At 36.4% G+C, this 21,145-nt stretch overlaps 1 protein-coding gene and 1 pseudogene across 10 annotated transcripts in view; one reads left to right on the top strand and one right to left on the bottom strand.

Annotated features, from left to right (window-relative positions):
• Positions 1-496: 496 nt before the first annotated feature.
• On the top strand, positions 497-8,902 carry LOC113112431 (DNA mismatch repair protein Mlh1-like; annotated as a pseudogene).
• The window catches only part of LOC113112429 (leucine-rich repeat flightless-interacting protein 2-like), a 26,488-nt gene continuing 13,961 nt past the window's right edge, over positions 8,619-21,145 (bottom strand). For 2 of the 10 annotated variants that reach the window (XM_026277993.1, XM_026277994.1), the window contains 17 exons: positions 21,014-21,061; positions 20,865-20,921; positions 19,128-19,193; positions 18,853-18,966; positions 18,068-18,112; positions 17,045-17,179; positions 16,648-16,719; positions 14,685-14,855; positions 14,366-14,458; positions 13,965-14,057; positions 12,723-12,824; positions 12,118-12,250; positions 11,992-12,041; positions 11,792-11,912; positions 11,634-11,713; positions 11,002-11,106; positions 8,619-9,659 (listed from right to left, as the gene is read on the bottom strand). In XM_026277993.1, coding sequence (XP_026133778.1) covers positions 9,549-9,659; positions 11,002-11,106; positions 11,634-11,713; positions 11,792-11,912; positions 11,992-12,041; positions 12,118-12,250; positions 12,723-12,824; positions 13,965-14,057; positions 14,366-14,458; positions 14,685-14,855; positions 16,648-16,719; positions 17,045-17,179; positions 18,068-18,112; positions 18,853-18,966; positions 19,128-19,193; positions 20,865-20,921; positions 21,014-21,061 — 1,596 coding nt within the window. In that variant the 3' untranslated portion in view covers positions 8,619-9,548. The remainder of the gene's footprint in view (positions 9,660-11,001; positions 11,107-11,633; positions 11,714-11,791; positions 11,913-11,991; positions 12,042-12,117; positions 12,251-12,722; positions 12,825-13,964; positions 14,058-14,365; positions 14,459-14,684; positions 14,856-16,647; positions 16,720-17,044; positions 17,180-18,067; positions 18,113-18,852; positions 18,967-19,127; positions 19,194-20,864; positions 20,922-21,013; positions 21,062-21,145) is intronic. The other 8 variants (XM_026277995.1, XM_026278003.1, XM_026277998.1 and 5 more) reach the window with 6 other exon arrangements.

Below are 21,145 nucleotides of genomic sequence, written 5' to 3'. Positions count from 1 at the left end.
GAAGTCAATACAACCATCAGCTTGCTGCAACAGCCAACAGGTTTCATGTCAGCATGTCATCAAAAGATAAAGTGAAGTCATATAAAACAAAACCTGTTCATTTAAAAATATTCATGACTATATGTATAGGAATAAATTGTTTTGAGTTTTTTTCCCCCCAGTGTAGTCATTGTTTAGTATTCACACATGATCTCTTAACGGTAATTCATTTACCAGTAAAGACTGCGAAAAGGGTTTTTTGTGTTCGTGTAGTGATTAAAACTTGCCTGACCTATCACACATGAAAGACAAATAAAACAAAATAAAAACACACCCTTATTCACATATATTCAGCTGAGTTATGAACATTAGAATGTGGACTGGTTAAAACAGTTTAGTAGTAACATTTAAATCTTCAGGTTCATCTTGACCCCGCTCTGACTGACACAACTTGGGTCTACGACAGCCATAATAGACAGTTGACAACATGCCACAGCACTCCAGGAGTGACGTTGGCGGATGCGGTTCTTCCACCAGCCAATCACAACACTCGGAAGGCGGGTGCTCGCCATTCGCGCCAGAAGCTCCCCGTTTCGCGTGTGAGACGTAAACAAACATTCACGTATGTTTGACTCTGCTTATATTTGATTTTGTAAATACGTGCCAGTTCATGTTAACGCGTTTGTGTTTATTTATCAGTTAGTGAATGAGTGAGAGTTGATCATGGCAGGAGTCATCCGCAGACTCGACGAGACTGTCGTGAACCGCATCGCGGCCGGAGAGATCATCCAGCGGCCCGCCAATGCCATCAAAGAGATGATGGAGAACTGGTGACACTATCATAACTTCTGTCTGATGAGGTTTTATTAAATAATGACTAATAACCGGTGTCGGAGATGTTCATCATTAATAAACAAACAAGTACGGATTAAAACTAATGAAGCTTATCGATAACTAACGATTGGTGTCATGTCACTTTATTATACATTATTATCTTTACATATCACTAATAAACACGTTTGTTTAATGCAAAAGTTGTTTCTTTAGCTTCAGTGTTGGAATTGCCAACTTGAACTAAAACTATTAAATTAGTTTCATTAAATGAAAAACAGCAGAAATGAAATGTATACTTCCTACGAAAATTAGAAATATATTATATTGGCCACAACTCGAAGAACTAAAAGTACAAAAAATAGTTAAATATACATTTAAAAATTAACAGAATCATTAAATTAATGAAAACTAATTGAAAATATAAAAAATAAAAGGTAATTATAATTTTTCTGTTAAATAAATTCTACAGCAGTATAAAAATAGTACTTAAATATAAAAATTATACTAAAACAACACAATTCTAATAATTACAGTAATATTAAAACCTACAGTAGCAGAAAAAAAGAAAAAAGTTTGTGATATGTTAGAAAATGTTTATATTACAGTAATCATAAACTTTGGCACCAGCTGTTCATTTTTAAAGCAGATTTGTTTATATGAATAAGGAGCACAAATGACTCCTGTTATGTAAAATGAGCCCATATCAAAAACTGCATATGACACAATATGAGACACTAATATTTGTTTTAAATCCTCAGTTTGGATGCAAAGGCCACAAATATCCAGATAACAGTGAAAGAAGGCTGACTGAAGCTCATCCTCATTCAGGACAACGGCACTGGAATCAGGGTAAATCACTTATCTTTACCCTGCACATATGATAGACATTGTTAAATGACAAATTACTTATTTGGAGCGTGTTGTGCTTTTATTTCTTTGCAGAAAGATGATATGGGAATAGTTCGTGAGCGTTTTACGACCAGCAAGCTTCAGTCTTTTGAGGACTTGTCATCAATCGCAACATACGGATTCAGAGGAGAGGTGCGAATCACTTCAGCTGATCGCAGTGCGTTTCCTGATCAGCTGAACTAAATCAACTCCCTTCTTCTTCTTTTATAGGCTCTCGCCAGTATAAGTCATGTAGCTCATGTCACAATCACCACAAAAACAGCGGATGCAAAATGTGCCTACAGGTAATTTTCTAATTTTTTATATTGATATACAATTGTATACTTTTGTATGTATTTCACCAGACATGCAGAATTGTTTTATTGTTTTCCTTTATAAAGTGGTCAGGTTTTGTTTACAGGGCCAGTTACTGTGACGGGAAGCTGAAAGCTGCACCCAAACCCTGTGCTGGAAACCAGGGAACGTTGATTTCTGTAGGTTTACTTGATATTAAGTCATGCTTTCCACCACAATTACCGTATTTTCCGGACTATAAGTCGCACTTTTTTTCATAGTTTGGCTGGTCCTGCGACTTATTTATCAAAATTAATTTGACATGAACCAAGAGAAAACATTACCGTCTACAGCCGCGAGAGGGCGCTCTATGTTGCTCAGTGTTCCTGTACAGTGTTCCTCAGTGTTCCTCAGGGTAGCTGTTAGCAGGTACTTTTATTTGACCATTTCTGGGTACTGTGAACATTTTTAACCTCATTTTAACCAAAGGATCCATTGATCGGATGTAAAGCAAACATTCATATGTGTGTTTCAGGGAGCTGATTGAAGTCGAGTGTGAGGAGCAGAAACTCGCTTTTAAAAAAAAAGGCTACATCTCCAATGCAAACTACTCTGTCAAGAAATGCATCCTCATTCTTTTTATCAACCGTATGAGTTTGCTTCTATCTCAGTTTTTAAAAGCAATGGAAAAGTAGTATTTGTCTTTATGATGAATGATCACTGTTCTGATCGATATCATTTCAATACAGGACTGTAATAATTCTGTTGTCTTCTAGATCGGTTTGTGGAGTCTAGCGCCTTGAAGAAAGCTATTGAAACGGTCTACACTGCTTATCTTCCCAAAAACACTCATCCTTATCTTTATCTTAGGTGAATCACTTTATGGAATTATACACATCGTTCAAAAGTTTGAGGTCAGTAGGATAAAAAAAAGAAGCAAAAGATAACTTTTTATTATTTTATTCCATCAAAGAATCCTGAAACAGATGTTTCACTGGTTCCACAAAAATATTAATCTTTTTAACATTAATAATAACAAATGTTTCTTGAACAGCAAATATGAGAATGATTTCTGAAGGATCATGTGACACTAAAGACTGGAGTAATGATGCTGAAAATTAAACATTGCATCACAGGAATAAATTACATTTTACAATACAATTTAAAGCAGTTCTTTGGAATTTTAATATTTCACAATATCATTATTATTTTTATTTTTTTTGATCAAATAAATGCAGCCTGGTGAGCATAAGAGAATATAAAAAAAAAGATTTTTGAATACTATTCTTCTTTCTACATTCATTTATAAGATATCTGGGAATGTTTTACTAGTACTGTACAGTTGCTTTCATTCTGAAGTTTAGAGATTGCTCCTCAAAACATTGATGTGAACGTCCACCCTACCAAGCACGAGGTGCACTTCCTGCATGAGGACAGCATCATCGAGAGCATTCAGAAACACATCGAGAGTAAGCTGCTCGGCTCAACTCCTCACGCACGTACTTCACACAGGTGAACCTTCAGTAACAGGAGTCAATATTTCACATCATCTAATCCAGCCAACCCTTGACTAATTTGCATGATCCACAGACTCTGCTTCCAGGACTTTCGGTGTCCAACAGCGAGACGAAAGCCTGTAGTGCCTCAGCAGATTCCCAGGAACGCGTATACGCTCATCAGATGGTCCGCACCGACAGCAAAGTCCAGAAGCTGGATGCATTTCTTCAGCCATCAGCCTCATCGTCTGCTGCTCAGAGCAGGTCAGATAAAGCCTCCAGCTCCTCCTCTGCTGCTCAAGGTTCAGCCGAGCAAGACGACTCCGAGCTGCTCAAAGCTCTCGATGTTCTGGAGCCCTGTGACCCTGAGGATCAACAGACAGACACTCAACCTCCTCCTGAGGAAGCACCACCAAGGTGAAATGCAGAAAACAGGCTGTTGATGACTCTTGTGTGGCACTTCAGTTATGCTAAAGGTTGCTATTTTTATGATCACACTGTTTGAGAAAATAGCCCCAGTCATTAACCTCTCTACTTCCATTGCTTTCTTTCCAAGCTGAAGATCAACCTGTTGTTTTCTTCTATCTGTCTTTCAGGAAAAAGCCTCATGTTGAGGAGGTGAAGGAGGATGTGACGGCCGCCTGTCTACCCAGGAGACGCATCATTAAACTGACCAGCATAAAGGAGATCCGGCAAGATATTGAACAGCAGACTCACAAAGGTTAAACGATATCCGCTTCAAGAAATAGAACAGACTGAAACTTTAGCATTACTTACTGTATATTTAGTTATCAGTGTCACATGATCTTTCAGAAATCCTTCTAATATGCTGATTTGCTGCTCAAGAAACATTTCTCATTATTAGTTTTGAAAACAGTTGTGCTGCTTCATATTTTTCTGAAAGCACCAGTACATAGTTTTGATGAACAACAGAATTAATTCAGAATAGCAATTTTATAAAATGTCTTTACGGTCACTTTTGGTCACTTTAATGCATCCTTGCTGAATAAAAAGATTGATTTCTAAACGGTAGTGTAAACATTAATGTAATGAATTGAGTGTTGTCTCAGAGTGCCGTGTTCTCCGCAGGTTTACAGGATCTGCTCCAGAATCACTCATTTGTAGGTTCAGTCGATCCTCAGTGGACTCTAGTGCAGCACCAGACCAAACTCTACCTGCTCAATACAACTAAACTCAGGTTAGAACCACATCAATCACAGTCCATTCATCACTATGCTTTTGAAGTTGATTTGATTTAAGTATTTTCTACAGATTTTTTAAATATGTGCATCAACAAACCTACTTCTCTCCTGTTTTCTACAGTCAGGAGCTGTTTTATCAAATTTTGATCTACGATTTGGTAATTTCGGGGTCCTACGATTATCGGTGTGTTGTTGTATAAATTCTTGTAATATTTTTTTATGTAACAATGTATTTTTTTTTTATTAAAAACAATCTTGTTAACTACAGTATTGTTCAAAATAATAGCAGTACAATGTGACTAACCAGAATAATCAAGGTTTTTAGTATATTTTTTATTGCTACGTGGCAAACAAGTTACCAGTAGGTTCAGTAGATTGTCAGAAAACAAACAAGACCCAGCATTCATGATATGCACGCTCTTAAGGCTGTGCAATTGGGCAATTAGTTGAAAGGGGTGTGTTCAAAAAAATAGCAATGTCTCCCTTTGACTGTACAAACTCAAAACTATTTTGTACAAACATTTTTTTTTTCTGGGATTTAGCAATCCTGTGAATCACTAAACTAATATTTAGTTGTATGACCACAGTTTTTTAAAACTGCTTGACATCTGTGTGGCATGGAGTCAACCAACTTGTGGCACCTCTCAGCTGTTATTCCACTCCATGATTCTTTAACAACATTCCACAATTCATTCACATTTCTTGGTTTTGCTTCAGAAACATCATTTTTGATATCACCCCACAAGTCCTCAATTGGATTAAGGTCTGGAGATTGGGCTGGCCACTCCATAACATTAATTTTGTTGGTTTGGAACCAAGACTTTGCCCGTTTACTAGTGTGTTTTGGGTCATTGTCTTGTTGAAACAACCATTTCAAGGGCATGTCCTCTTCAGCATAGGGCAACATGACCTCTTCAAGTATTTTAACATATGCAAACTGATCCATGATCCCTGGTATGCGATAAATAGGCCCAACACCATAGTAGGAGAAACATGCCCATATCATGATGCTTGCACCTCCATGCTTCACTGTCTTCACTGTGTACTGTGGCTTGAATTCAGAGTTTGGGGGTCGTCTCACAAACTGCTTGTGGCCCTTGGACCCAAAAAGAACAATTTTACTCTCATCAGTCCACAAAATGTTCCTCCATTTCTCTTTAGGCCAGTTGATGTGTTCTTTGGCAAATTGTAACCTCTTCTGCACATGTCTTTTTTTTAACAGAGGGACTTTGCGGGGGATTCTTGAAAATAGATTAGCTTCACACAGACGTCTTCTAACTGTCACAGTACTTACAGGTAACTCCAGACTGTCTTTGATCATCCTGGAGGTGATCATTGGCTGAGCCTTTGCCATTCTGGTTATTCTTCTATCCATTTTGATGGTTGTCTTCCGTTTTCTTCCACGTCTCTCTGGTTTTGCTCTCCATTTTAAGGCATTGGAGATCATTTTAGCTGAACAGCCTATCATTTTTTGCACCTCTTTATAGGTTTTCCCCTCTCTAATCAACTTTTTAATCAAAGTACGCTGTTCTTCTGAACAATGTCTTGAACGACCCATTTTCCTCAGCTTTCAAATGCATGTTCAACAAGTGTTGGCTTCATCCTTAAATAGGGGCCACCTGATTCACACCTGTTTCTTCACAAAATTGATGACCTCAGTGATTGAATGCCACACTGCTATTTTTTTGAACACACCCCTTTCAACTAATTCAACTAATTGCCCAATTGCACAGCCTTAAGAGCGTGCATATCATGAATGCTGGGTCTCATTTGTTTTCTGAGAATCTACTGAACCTACTGGTAACTTGTTTGCCACGTAGCAATAAAAAAATATACGAAAAACCTTGATTATTCTGGTTAGTCACATTGTACTGCTATTATTTTGAACAATACTGTATATGACACATCACATACATTCAACAAATGAAAAACTAAAGTAGCGTTTCTTTAGAATCCAGCTCCGCTCTATGATTTGGCCATGTTGGCTCTGGATTCAGAGGAGAGTGGATGGACAGAGGAGGACGGTCCAAAAGAAGGACTGGCTCAGTATATTGTGGATTTCCTGAAGCAGAAAGCAGAAATGCTTGAAGAGTACTTTTCTCTGGAAATAGATGGAGTAAGTGACAAATTCCAAACTTACATCAGTATAACTGATAGATAATAAGCTCAGGAGGCTGTATTTATTTTACCTAAGGTTGTTGCTACTAGATAGTGAATGCTTAAAACTTCCTTAACCATGTTTAAAAAAGAAATAAATCACTCAAGTGGATTATTGCTTTACAAAACTGATGAATTTCCTTACAGGAGGGGAAACTGACTGGTCGGCCGATGCTGCTAGATAATTACTCTCCTGCCATGGAGGGACTTCCCATGTTCATTCTGCGTTTAGCTACTGAGGTCAGCATTTTATTGAATTGTAGTTTATTGGGTTTTGTATTTAATGGGCATTGGTTAAAAAATCTAATCCAGATGCAACTAAAAGGCTGATGGATACTGCAGGTGAACTGGGATCGAGAGAAGGAGTGTTTTCATGACTTCAGCATAGAATGCAGTCACTTCTATTCCATAAGGAAACAATACACACTGGAGCCCGATGAAAATCAGAAATAATTTTGGGCTGTGTGTGTGTGTATATATACAAAATAAATAAATAAACTGCAAGAGAAATGGCATATGCTATTCGTGTGTACACACACACACACACACACACACACACACACACACACACACATATATATATATATATATATATATATATATTAAATTAAATAAAAATTATGCATTTAGCAGACGCTTTTATCCAAAGCGACTTACAGTGCATTCAGGCTATCAATTTTTACCTATCATATATTCCCGGGAATCGAACCCCCAACCTTGATAACGCAATGTTCTACCAATTGAGCTACAGGATCACTATATATATATTGCACAAACTGCAAGAGAAATAGAATATGCTATTCTGAACAGAATGCATTTTTTTAGGTTTATGCTGATTTAATAGGAAAATTGACTGAAACCCAAATGATTTTTATGTTAGAGATTAACTTAATTATTTGTAGGATGCAGAGATGAGCTGGCAGTGGAAGGTGGAGCATGTGCTTTTCAAAGCGCTCCGCTCTCTCTTCAGTCCTCCAAAACACTTCAGTGAAGACGGCAGCATTCTGCAGATCGCCAGCCTGCCTGAACTCTACAAAGTCTTTGAAAAATGCTGAATTTGAGTACTCTATTGTTCAGTGTAATGCTTTCAGCGCTGTACTATCAAAAATGGCAGGTTTTTTTTTTTGTTGGTCAGCTGACAAACTCAGTATGACTGACAACCCGTCACATTATTTAAGATTACTAGTTAACATTAAACCAAGAATATATAGATATCTGTATGGCAAATGAATAAAAAAGACTATTTTGAAATATTAAACAACAGTTTTCATTACAGTCAACTGGTGGAACTGTCTTACACATTTATGAATTTGGCAGATGCTTTTATCCAAAGCTAACTGGATCAAATAATTTCAAAATAATGTTTAAAGTGAAGTATGTCATTTTGTACCACTAACAGCACCAACCTGAATGGCAAAAATGAAAGGAATATTTTGCTCAATAGTTCTGCATAGTTCAAACATCTTGGATGGCCTGAGGATGAATACATTTTCAGTAAATTATACTTTTTAGGTGAACTATTCCTTGAACATAAACAGGCAATGTGATAATGTCATGTGTAAATACAACATACTACTGTTTGAAATGTTTAACATTGCATAATGTTCTTTTATTTCCATTAATTATATTTTGCACTAAAGGCTGCTTTTACATGCATATGGCCATTGGTTGAGCCAGTGCTGTTATGTTGGGCTATTGCAGATTGCAATTCTATGGTGCAGAAATTATACTTCACCTTAAAGTCCAAAAATAATTACTGAGAGGTTGGTTTGTAAATTGTGTAGTTTATTTACAGTATACTTTGCAGCTGCTTTAGTCACAATCACTGTGCGCATGAAGTGCCAAACAATTGGTTTCTAGTGCGATTAAAAAGATACACCAAACCTGAATACAACAGCATTGTGAAAGGCATCAAGTGGCATTTGGAACTTCTCACAATGTCACAGTAGAAACATGGGTCTCTTACTGGGAGTTAAAATCATTAAATTTAGTGTAAAATTGATGTAGTCTATTCACTGTGACAAAGCACTTCCAAAAAAAAAAAAAAAAAAACCCTAACAAAATTCAATGTGCCCTGCAAATAATCACAATTCATGAATCACCCACCCGTACATACTGTATTCATTTACACATTTATTTTCCAAGAAATCTTTTAAATATTTGAAAAACAGAACAAAAATACTTAATTGAAACCATAGCAGACATGATTAATTCTCTATAAATGTTCAACTCATCGCTGTACCCTTTATTAAACACATTATTGTTTTTTTTGTACCGGTAGAAATATATGCTTTTCCTGTGTAGTGTTACAATACATATAACCCTCGTCCTCCCTCTGAAGGCACATTGCTGTGTAAGCATTTACATGGACATCGAGGGCCCTGCAGTCATGTCGATTTAGAGTTTAAAAAGCGCTTTTATACTTGTGCAACTTACAAAAGAGGAGGGGGGAAAAAGCAGCCAGTCCGAGCACTGAAACCTCAATGGCTACCGTGATGTACCAAGATTTTAAAGACAATAAAACCAAAAGAAGTACAATATTCTCAGGTTCAGAAAAGGTTTAGAGGCTTCCTCCCTCACAATGTTGCCTTAGTTGGGTGTAGATCTGTATTTGACCACGAGAGAGGCAAGGAAAGAAGGTAAAGGGCCTGCAGTTTTGTTTTTGGTGTCCTACTGTTAGGTGTTGGAGAGTCTCTCTTCACTGCTGGGTCAGAAGAGCGTTTCTGTTTGCTTTCATCTTCTCCAGACGCTTTACGAGATGGTTGTTGGTCATTTCCATTTCTTCGATCTTGTCCAATGCTGTGCGCAGCTACAAAAGGAAAAGAGATGTGTGAGGATGACTCTTTTCTTTGACTGCCAATATGGGAAGTTTTAGATTTTTTTAGATTTTCTACTCTTGGCATTGGGTACTATTTTTTTTTTTTAATGAATGGATATTTTCCATGACTTTTCCAGGATCAGACATCAGAGGTTATGATTATGGGAACCCTGAATGTGTGATATGTGAATGGGTCAGTGAGCCGTATGTGGCTCTTTCATCCCTTTGAGTTGGCTTCACCTATAGCATACGGCTACCTTTATCCCCCAACTTTTAATAAAACCTAAAGTCTTTCACATGCACTTTTTCTCTGACAAGTGTGTTCATGTACAGGTTTTCAAAGGCCAATGTGAATAAATCCAGATTTAAATGAAAAGAGACAATGTAGTCATGTCGTTTTGTATACATTATTCTCATACAAAACTATATGAGAATCATGAAGCGTTGAACACTCTCATGTGCTCTCATACAGAAAGTCCAACACAGACTCGCATGATAGAAATATCTTTTGACACCAGGAAATCCCTATGTACAATGGCATCCCGCTATGGCTGTAGCTAAGCATAAACCTGCTTACTTACCTGACTGAAGACGATGGCGAATGATTTGCAGTTCCTCACCACCATCACAAACATGTAATTTTATAAAATGTGAGGTAAGTACTGTGCGATTGCGAATCTCGAAAGTGAAAGTGAAATCGATCGTCAGCTCAACTTCGTGATGTCTATCAGCCATCGGTGATAAATGATGGCATCGTCTATCGGCCCAACCCTATTTTTCAAGTTTTTATATGAAGGATACATTGTTAATTGACATACCATTAATTACAGTACAGAAGCTATAAAATATATTTCCTGCCTTATTCTGTAATAAAAATGGGGGGAAAAAAAAGAATAGAACAAACTATTATACTGATTATACAACATATTATTAAAATATATATCAAAAATATTATAGAAGACAAATGATTGGTTATTCTCCAGCAGTGTATTTGATTTCTTAGCCAAGTAAAAGTAAGAGATAAAGTTTTTTTGTCAATTAGACATAAATATTATAAGGCCTATTATTATTACTACTACTACATTTAACATTTCTGTCCCCCTTCTGAAATGATTGCTACTCCCCATGCCCTGTAACATAAATTAATATAACACTTTAGCTATATGCCGTGTTGTCTTAATTTGGGGATCAAATATTTTGCGGCTCCACATTAATTTTATTCGTAGGGGAAAGGGGCCAAAATGGCTCTTTTTACATTGAAGGTTGCAGACACCTGGTATAGGTCAATATCAGAGATGTTTGAACGGCAAGTTTCTTCAGTGTGGGTTCATACCTCCCTCTGAAGTTTTCTTTTCTCTGCTTTCAGTTCATCTTCTACCTTTTCTGCATTATCTGATGCAGATTTATATCTGGACACCTGTCCTTCAAGTCTATTTACCTGAAAGACACGTACAAGAAAATACAACAGTTAACTTCAACAATTATTTACAATTTTTTTTTTTTTTAAAGTGGCAGTATTTTAACTAAAAGGCCAAAAAACTAATCCTGCACACTATATTTATTTATTGCATAGATACTGTGCAGGATTTGTTTTTTGCTTTTTAAAATATATACAAAAAATAATACAATTATAATTATATATTAATAATATTATAATTAATAATATTAATAATATACAATATTTTTTTATTGTATTTTGTTTAAATACATGCAGCTTTTTTGATCAAAAAGGCTTCAATCTTTATAAACTAAAAAAGTGGAAAAACATGGGCATGAAAATGTCATTGCTTTAAAACAGTCACAACCTTAAAGTTTTAATTTGTCCTAAATAGGTTTAATTTTCTGTGCAAATTATAGCATACTAATAATACTTATGTTACATTCTATAATACTGTTACATACTATTGTTATGTAGGTTATACTTTCTATTGTAATAACTTTATTATGTTCTAAATATAAACTCACATTTTGTTCCATCGTTGCCATTTCCTGTTCAGCCTTTGAAAGCTTGAATTTGTATTCACTAATCTGTCTATTGGCGTCCCCTACATGAAACAGACAGTATTACAGCATGGTACATGTGAAGGTAAATGTGTGTGCATAGCATGTTTCACAGGTCATACTCTGCAACTCGATGAAATGCAGGTCACTGCCGTTCTCCATTCGCTCTCCTTCTGTGTAAACACTGTCGATCTTTAAGTGCTTTTGTCTTTCTTCCTCCAGCTGCATCTTTAGTTTTCTGATCTAAAAGAGCACATACATGTCACTTCAACTTATCTATGCCAATCTAATCAATTTTGATTCACTTCATGTACAATCGTACCTGGGACAAAAGTTCATCCTTTTCATTTGCCAGCTTTCGTAGTCTTACATCTGGGGTATTAGCACAGAAAACAAGCATTATGCCATTGTTTCATCCTAATATATATAGGTGTATTTGGAGACTCACCTAGAGGTCCGTCTCCCGCTGACTCCAGCACCTGCGCTGCCTCTTGTGTGACCACAGTGATGCCCGAGGTAGGGGACTCATGGCTGACGTCTCCGTTGGGCATATCCTCTGGTATGATGACCAGCCCATGTTTCTGCCAGAACAATAAATTAAAGTATAAAAGTATTTTTTAATGGACACTGGCCATATACACACTGCAGTACAGTTGTCACTCCTCTTCTGGACACATGCATTTTGAGTGACAACTCAAGAAAACATTCTAAAAACAATAGCACAGTTGTGTTTCTGACATAGAAGGCATATCTGCATGTCTCCTTTATAGAGAACGTCATCCCAAAATGCACTGTGACAGGCTCAATAAGGGAAAAAAGATCCAAGATGGTAGACAACGCAAGAAAATAGTCAATGACAAATCAGCTCAGATAAAATATCTCAAATTATTTAAAACTAGTGTAATGTCATGCTCAAAGTTCAGAGTGTTAACATGGCCGGTGGAATGCAGAGAAAACAAATATCCAAAAACTTTCCATTCAAACGATCTGTTTGTTGTTATACAGTGCTGATAGCAAGCTTTCATCCTGTGCAGGAGCACTTGAAGGACGTACCTCTCCCATTCGGCTTTTCCCCTTGAGGTCAGCCAGCTCATCCCTGAGCTCATCTCTCTCATTCCTAATGCAATCAAAGTATTCTTTCTGTCTCTCTAACGCCTGGCCACACGAAGGGCAGGAAAAGAGAGAGGAGTAAAGAGCAAAGTAGACAAAGAGACAGCAGAAGACACACAATGAATACGGCCTGCATTTTGTGCTGGGCAATATAGGTTTAAAATACACACACACACACACGCATTTGTGTGTGTGTGACCCTGGACCACAAAACCAGTCTAAAGTGTCAATTTTTTGAAACTGAGATTAATACATCATCTGAAAGCTGATGTATGGTTTATTAGGATCGGACAATATTTGGCCAAGATACAACTATTTGAAAATCTGGAATCTGAAAATCTAAATACTGAGAAAATAGCCTTTGAAGTTGTCCAAATGAATTAGCCATGCGTATTACTAATCAAACATTACGTTTTGATATATTAAAAGTAAGAAATCTACAAAATATCCTCATGGAACATTACTTAATAAAAAGTAAAAATCGATAATTTTGACCCATACAATGTTTTTTTGGCTATTGCTACATATACACCCCAGCGACTTAAGACTGGTTTTGTGACCACACACGTATATATTATAAACCATCACAAATATTTAATATATTGCCCAGCCTTAGCTTTAGTAATATATGGCAGGATGAAAATAGACCATGCTGACAGATGAACAGTGCAGGAAGTGAAGGAATGATGTTATTAGTTATATAGCTCTGTATAGTTCATTTCTTTCAATTTCTTGAGCAATCCATGGAAAGTAAAATGATCAATTTCCTGGATGAAATATATTTCCATGCACTATGTATCTCACATTTTGAAAACTATTGTGTGGTACCCAGCACTTCTGGTGTACCTAGCTGAGGCTCGTGGGATACCAGCAGAGGACAGCACTGTGTCCTGGAAACTTTTTTCATACATTGTGCATAAATCCACTCAAACAAAAATGGATGCAAATATATTTTTCTATATTAGTTTTTATGAACAAGATCCAGATGTCAATTTTTTTACATGCATTAGCCACACATCAATCCTTTGTTAAAATATATATATATATATATATATATATATATATATATATATATATAGCTGCGTGGCAAAACTACAGTTAAATAGATGGCTAAGATATAAATAAAAAGTTAATTTGATCAGTTTTTCTCTGTCAATCCAAGCAGCATCTCCTAAACCGTCCTACCGCAATCTTTTTGTCCTTCCAGTTAACAGTTTCCTGCAGGTCAAATGCCTCTCTTGTGAGGTTATCTAGCTTTTGCTGAATTTTCTGGTTCTCCTGGGTATGCGTTTAATAAAGCAGAAAAGGGGAAAAAGGACCGATTCAAAATAGACACAAAGAAGCGATGAGACAGAACATATGAAGGAAGAAAACTAGAGGAAACAGGAGGATCTCGATGGGGGAAAGTAAATGATACAAAGACTCAGAACCTTCCCGTTTCAACCATGAGGAACATAAAGCACACTTTTCATCTGTAACTTGATTATTCTGCAAAAGCTTTTAAAACATTGAGTCTAATGCAAATGTTTTGAAAATCTTCAAGAATGATTTTGTGGTTGATAAACCATTTCAGTTCTGGGTTCTACCTCGATAAGTTCATCTCGCTGACGAATTCCCTCCTTCATCTCCTCTAGTTTGTGCTGTAGGACTGAACATGTGTGCTTCTGCCGCTCTAACTCCTGTCAATCAAAAGAAAAATACACTCACATCATAATCGGCCAAAGCTTCTGAACAGGCCTCTAACATCTAAATGAATGAGAATCAGAAATAAACAGCTGACAATACATGGCATTCACGATCTGCTGGGTCTGTGTATAGTGGCAAAAAGACAGCTGGACCATACAATTTATTTTTGTCAGATTAATCAAAACAGTTTTCTAGAAAATAATAATTTGTTATAAGCACCTTTGATTTCTCCCCTGTTTCCCTGTGCAGCTCTGACATTTGTTCTTCCATCTCCTCAACGACGTCTTTGAGTGTGTCCACTTGGTAAATGAGGTTTGCCTTTTCATTGTCCAGCTGGGCGTTGGATACCATGGCTTTCTTGTACTTCTCCTCCACTTCCGACAGAGAATCCTGATCAAAGGGAGGAACAATTCTTCACACAAAAGTACTTGAATAGCTTGACATGCTACAAAACCACTACAAAATGTAATGACAGCCAAATAAACAAAGAACACCCTGACCACTGCACTGAAGATTAGATGCGATGTACAGGTAAAGATTTAAAAAGTGAATGTACAACACAAAACATTATAAATAAAGTCATATAGAAAAGTCAACATGAAATCAAAATGGTCCCCTTTACTTACTAAATGCATGTTCCTGATATTACTGTGCACATTTCTTAGTAGCTCGTCCTAAAAAGATTATAACTTGCTCCGCCTCTGAAATGACTTTGCCTTATCAGCTCCTTCCCTCCAATCACTTATCCCATCCAGGTAAACTACTGTTCAAAGGTTTAGGGTCGTAAATATTTGTTTATGCTATAATGCTCACCAAGACTGCATTCAGTTGATCAAAAATACAGAAAAATAAAATAAAATACAGAAATAAAATAATTGTTTTCTATTTTAAAATGTACTTTATTCCTGTGATGGCAAAGCTGAGTTTTCAGCAGCCATAAATCCAGTCTTCAGTGTCACATGATCCTTTAGAAATGTTACTAATCCTCAACTTTTGACAGTAGTACTGAATTTGTAATACCAACTTTTTAAAATTGCAATCAATTCTCAAAAGATAACATCCCTAAATAGGTTGTTCGCAGCATTTCATCTTGACTTTAACACTGAACAATATATGACATCAAATATAAGAAGGTACATCCACGTCTATGTCACATTAACCCTTGTCTGTCCATGTACAGTTCCTTCACAGAGTCTCACTGATATCAGGATATTCAAAACAGAGTCCCCAACTTCCAAATGTGAACTGGACAAGCACTGAAATTCCTTACCCACGTACAACTGATTAAATGTGTGTAGTCTGCATCCTTGACCATCTTCATTAAAATATTTGTTCACTTCCAGAATCTACATTTTCTGATAATATACTCTCAAGCCCGATTTCATCCAAGATATTCATGTCTTTCTTTCTTCAGTCACACATAAATTTAAGTTTTTGAGGAAAACATTCCAGGATTTTATTCTATATAATGAACTTCAATGTGTGACATAGGCAGTATAGTACCTACCCAGGGTTTACAAAGCGAACGTGCAAAGAAAGCCAAATGCCCTTAACAAAAAAAGGTAAAACAACGATGTTGGATGATTTTGAAGTTGGAGGAGAAAATGAGATGAGTTTTTCACCCTACCTTTCTGAACCGGAGTACACAGATAAAGAGCTAACATGGTTTTATAATGCACAAATTTGCAGACATACATTTGTGGTTAAAATGTACTATATTTCTTTTTTTTTTTTTTTTTTTTTTTTTAGAAAAATACATGGTTTTGATAGATAAGCCCTTTGAAGCAGCAATGAAACTGCAAGTTGGACTTTCAACCCATTGACCACCACTTATGTCCATTATATAAAAATCCTGGAATGTTTTCCTCCAAAACCTTAATTTCTTTGTGACTGAAGACAGAAAGACATTAATTTGGATGACATAGGGGTGAGTATTTTTATTCTGGAAGTGAACTAATCCTTTAACACAAGTTGGGAGTAAAGCAGAAGCCTTCCATGTGATTTTGGGTCTATAGAGCAATTAAGTCTTCAGGAATATGAATATGAGCTAAACGTGACTGTAAAGAGCTAATGTACAAAGCGAAAGACTCATGCAAGGCTCATGCTTTCAGACTAAGTGTTAAGAGCCTGGTGTGTTAGAGCAGAGTGGGGGAAGGCATGCGTTGAGCTCAGGACCCTCTACCTTTAACTCTTTAAGACCCTGCATGTATCGGCCCTCTACATCCTGAATCTGGTCCTTTAGATCATAGATGTCCTGTTGAGATGGAGGTATGAATCATGATTCACTGAAGGTCAGAGCGGTGACCTCTGATTGTACATTCATACAAACACAAAGAGGGAGAGAGCTACCCGAAGGCATTCAGAAAATAAAGAGGAAAGAAACCAAAGCATTAACACAAATAAAACGAAATTAAATGAACACAAGTAGATTCCCTGAGATCAGGTGCATTCAGTAGGAGAGTATGATGCTCTATGCTTAGCCAAAATATGTTCAAAGGCATGTATATTCATCTTGTTTCAAGATATACCTGAGAAATCTGTATTACAGTTTGTGCAATGCAAATCAACAACACAATTACCTTTAACTCGCTGATAGAAGCTTCTGCATCCATAATGATGCTTCCAGCATCTCCACTTCCCCTTCTAGAACTGCTACCTCCCAGGGTTGCCAGGGCAGCTGCGGAGAGCGCCGGGGTAGTACATCGAGAGGATGGCTGGAGGAAATGAGAGCACAAAACACCCATAAACAATGACTCCAAAAATTATTCGACAACCTTATAACAGGTTGGTTAATTATATTCGCAAAAAATAGGTTCTTGAGAAAATGTAGCAATGATGTTGCTGATGAAACTTGTTAGATATTTTATTATTACCAAATGTGTCTCTAGTATCCAAATACTGTTGGGGCCACTGTACATCACCAAGAGATTTAATGATTGATACTTGGGTCCGTAAGATTTCTTTTTGAAGTTTTTGAAAGAATACTGTATGTATCTAATCAAAAATATAGTAAAAACAGTAATATTATGATATTATTACAATTTTAAATAACAACAATAACATTTATTTTTAATATTTAATTTATTTATATGATGCAAAGCTGAATTTTCAGCAGCCATTACTCCATTATTCAGTGTCACATGATCCTTTAGAAATCATTCTAATATGCTAATCTAGAAACATTTTTAATTATTACCAATGTTAAAAAAGCTGTGCTGTTTAATATTTTTTTTGTGGATTCTTTGATCAATAGTAAGTTCAGAAAACAACATTTATTTGGAATATAATATTTTGCAACCTTAATGACACTTTTGATTCATTTAATGTTTCTTTCCAGAACATATCCTTGTCTTTAATGTATCCCTAATGTCCCCAAACTTTTTAAATAGTAGTGTATTTAATGATAATAACAACAACAACAACATTAATCACTTAAAACCTGCTCTGGACATCTGGAAATCTTACTTAAACACTGACTGAAAATAATTATCCAGATACAGGCTAATTTCCCCCTAATGAGAAGAGAAATATTAACTTGGTTCTTAATTATGTATCAAATATCACAACACAGGGAAGTGGAAAATGACCTCTCTTCCTCTTACCCGGCTGAAGGGGTCTTTAAACTGCTTGTCACATTTCTCATCGAGCTGAAAAAGAAGAAGACACCATAAGTCTCATTGGTTTAAGTTGAAAGGCCATTAAAGGGTTAGTTCATCCAAAAAGTTCATCTAAAGCCTTCGCTCACCCCCCAAAGCCATGTGAGACATTTATTTTTAATTTTTTAACGGAAGAGTGCTTTTTATTTCACTTCATTTGGACTGAAGCAAAGCAACACACGCTGACAATGCAATGATAAAGCTTGAAATATCAAAGACATTTTTTTATATAACTCCAAATGGATTTGTCTGAAAGAAGAAAGTCCTATACACCTACAATGCCTCGGGGGTGAGTAAAAAGCAGCCTAATTTTCATTTTTGGGTTATGCCTTCATCTTAAAAAAAAAACTGAGAGATGTTACTTGCTGTAGCATGATTTAGGCACATATCATGCCACATAACTCACTCATAACAATTTAACCAGAAACTATCAGTGTCAGTGCTCCAGTCAGCGGGACCAAAACAAACTATTTTAAAACCAAATGTTGACCAACCAAAAGAGAATCACACGCAAAAGTTTGATGCATTTATACAGGAATAATATATGTATACCTTCCTAAATGCAGTCATTAAACAAACTACAGTAGAGTCAACTTTACTGAAATTTTTACACAGTATCAAGCCATGCACAGTAAACCAACTTTAATAGCTGAACTATCCCTTCCCTTCAAGTTGGTGCTCTTTAGTGAACGTGTCACACCAGTTCATACTTCATGCATGTCTTGACTTACACTGTCCAGGTCTGGGATGCTCAGATCATCAAGATCAGAGACAATGCTACCCCTGCGATTAGAGCGGCTGAAATAATCAGCAGCCGTCTCAGAGATATCAGAGAAATCAGACAACTACACACAGACAGACAAGAACATGAGAAAGCAAAAAAAAAAAAAAAAGAAGAAGCTGAAGTGGAAAAGTTATGATATATTACTATTTTAATAAAAAATAGAACATGTGGTTGTGTTTTCTAAACAATAGATATGCAGTCACAGTTTCTATTCTGCCTCACCACACTATCCCTTCTCCCACGTCGACTTTTGGACACAGTGCTGCCAGAATCATCATCAGAGGATGACTGAAAGGTTTAAAAAAGGATTCAAAAGAAGAAATGCACATTGCACAGGAACCAAAACATGCAACGATTTCAAAGAAGTCACTCTTTAAATAGCACTAATATGTATTGGTGACAAGACATTGAACAATTTCAACGCGATTTAAGATGTTAAGACAAATTCACCACATGCGAAACAAAGACACTGGAGGCATTCCTGCCCCACTTTCAGAGAACAAACCATCAAAACACCATGTATATGACATTTAGGTCTCCATACATACACTATTCAACAGCTTAGGGTCTTTTAAGCTTTCTTCTAAGAAATTAATAATTTTATTCAGCAAGAAAGCATTGAATTGATCAAATGTAACAGTAAATACATTTTAGTAAAACAAGTTTTTACTTTCTATTAGAAGAATTTCAAAAATTATTATTTCCACAAAGTTTAAGCAGCTCACCTTTTTATTTAGGGGTGTGACGGTTAGTATATAAACGTGAGACCGGCGGTTATAGTTGAACACCGTCATTAGAACTCTATAACCGGCAAAACCGTGTCATTAAAATATTTTTTACAAACATTTTTTATCAAAAATTATTTTCATTTTTTAGATAGGATCATAAGATCCGCAATATATCGGGAAACATGGTTTTTACCACTTAATAAAGTTTTGTAAATCGTCAGACATATTTACCACTTCATTAAATTTTGCTTTGTAGAAAACCTTTCTTAAAAACGAATTTCGTTTTGTACAAATTTTATCTTAATTTTAATAAATGTTTCATCAACCAATTGCATGTATTTTAATAAATAAAAAGCAAATATAGCAGACAATGATAACCGTGACATGGAAGCACCAGCGCGCCGCGTTCACTTGCACTGCACTGTGAACTAGAGCACATCTCATCGTAAATGAAACTCAGCGTAGGCCTATGCCTCATACATTAGCATTAAATATCTTTGCTGCATCCTTTCTAGAACAGACGGGTGCGGCTTTGAAATTTGCTCAAAAAACTGTGGCGCGGATGATGAGTTTTGTGACACATCTCCTTAATAAACGGAGGTCTGAAATCTCTGCCCCTTTACCGATCAGAGCGCGCGCTGACACGGAGTTAACCCGCTATCTCCAAGAACCCCCCCCCCCCCCCCCCGACGGTTATGTTATGAACCGTCACATTTGACTCACGTCATAACCGTCATCACCAATTCTGAAACCGGCACACCCCTATTTTTATTAGAATGATATTGCATAATATAATATAATTCTAATAAATATTAAATTAGAACAGTTATTTTAAATTGTAATATTTCACAGTATTACTAGTTTGCCTTGGCAGGCATAAAAGAATACAAAAACATTTTGCCAACCACAAACTTTTGAACAGTGAAGTGTAGGTCAGTCCTTTCTTCACTGAAGGTATATGAAGGCTTTTTTTCTTCCATAAACAGTAAGTTTAATCACGAATTTCAAACACACCTCTCCTTAAAATGCCACACGATTTTATATCATTCATGTTTGTAACACAAATAATACAGAATGAGTTACACACTAAGTCTCAATACTTGGAGTTAGACTAGTGCAAAACATCTACTTTAAAAAGGTGTATTATTTGACAGAGTGTATGATATACAAGTTTCAGAATGAACACATGCATGATCAGCTCTCTCAAGTCTGGACACATGCAAACGCTCACCACAGGGCTGCTGCGGGTGGAACTGGCACCAGAGGAATACCAGCTGCATTCAGAGGGCTGCGGGGGAATAACACTGACCACTGAGCTAACACTGCTCCAGCATTATGATAGGATTATTATTTCAGTTTATATACTACGGCATCACTTACAGCTCGGGAACTATATGAACCATACAGACCATCATCACAAATGGAGGCCTGAGAACACAGATCTCAATACTTTTTTAAATGAACAGATGACAAAGATTCTTATACAACATAGAATCACATGGCAGATGTGCT

Source organism: Carassius auratus, chromosome 13 (genome assembly GCF_003368295.1).
Source record: "Carassius auratus strain Wakin chromosome 13, ASM336829v1, whole genome shotgun sequence".
Classification (NCBI taxonomy): domain Eukaryota; kingdom Metazoa; phylum Chordata; class Actinopteri; order Cypriniformes; family Cyprinidae; genus Carassius; species Carassius auratus.
This window is presented reverse-complemented; position numbering and strand designations above follow the sequence as displayed.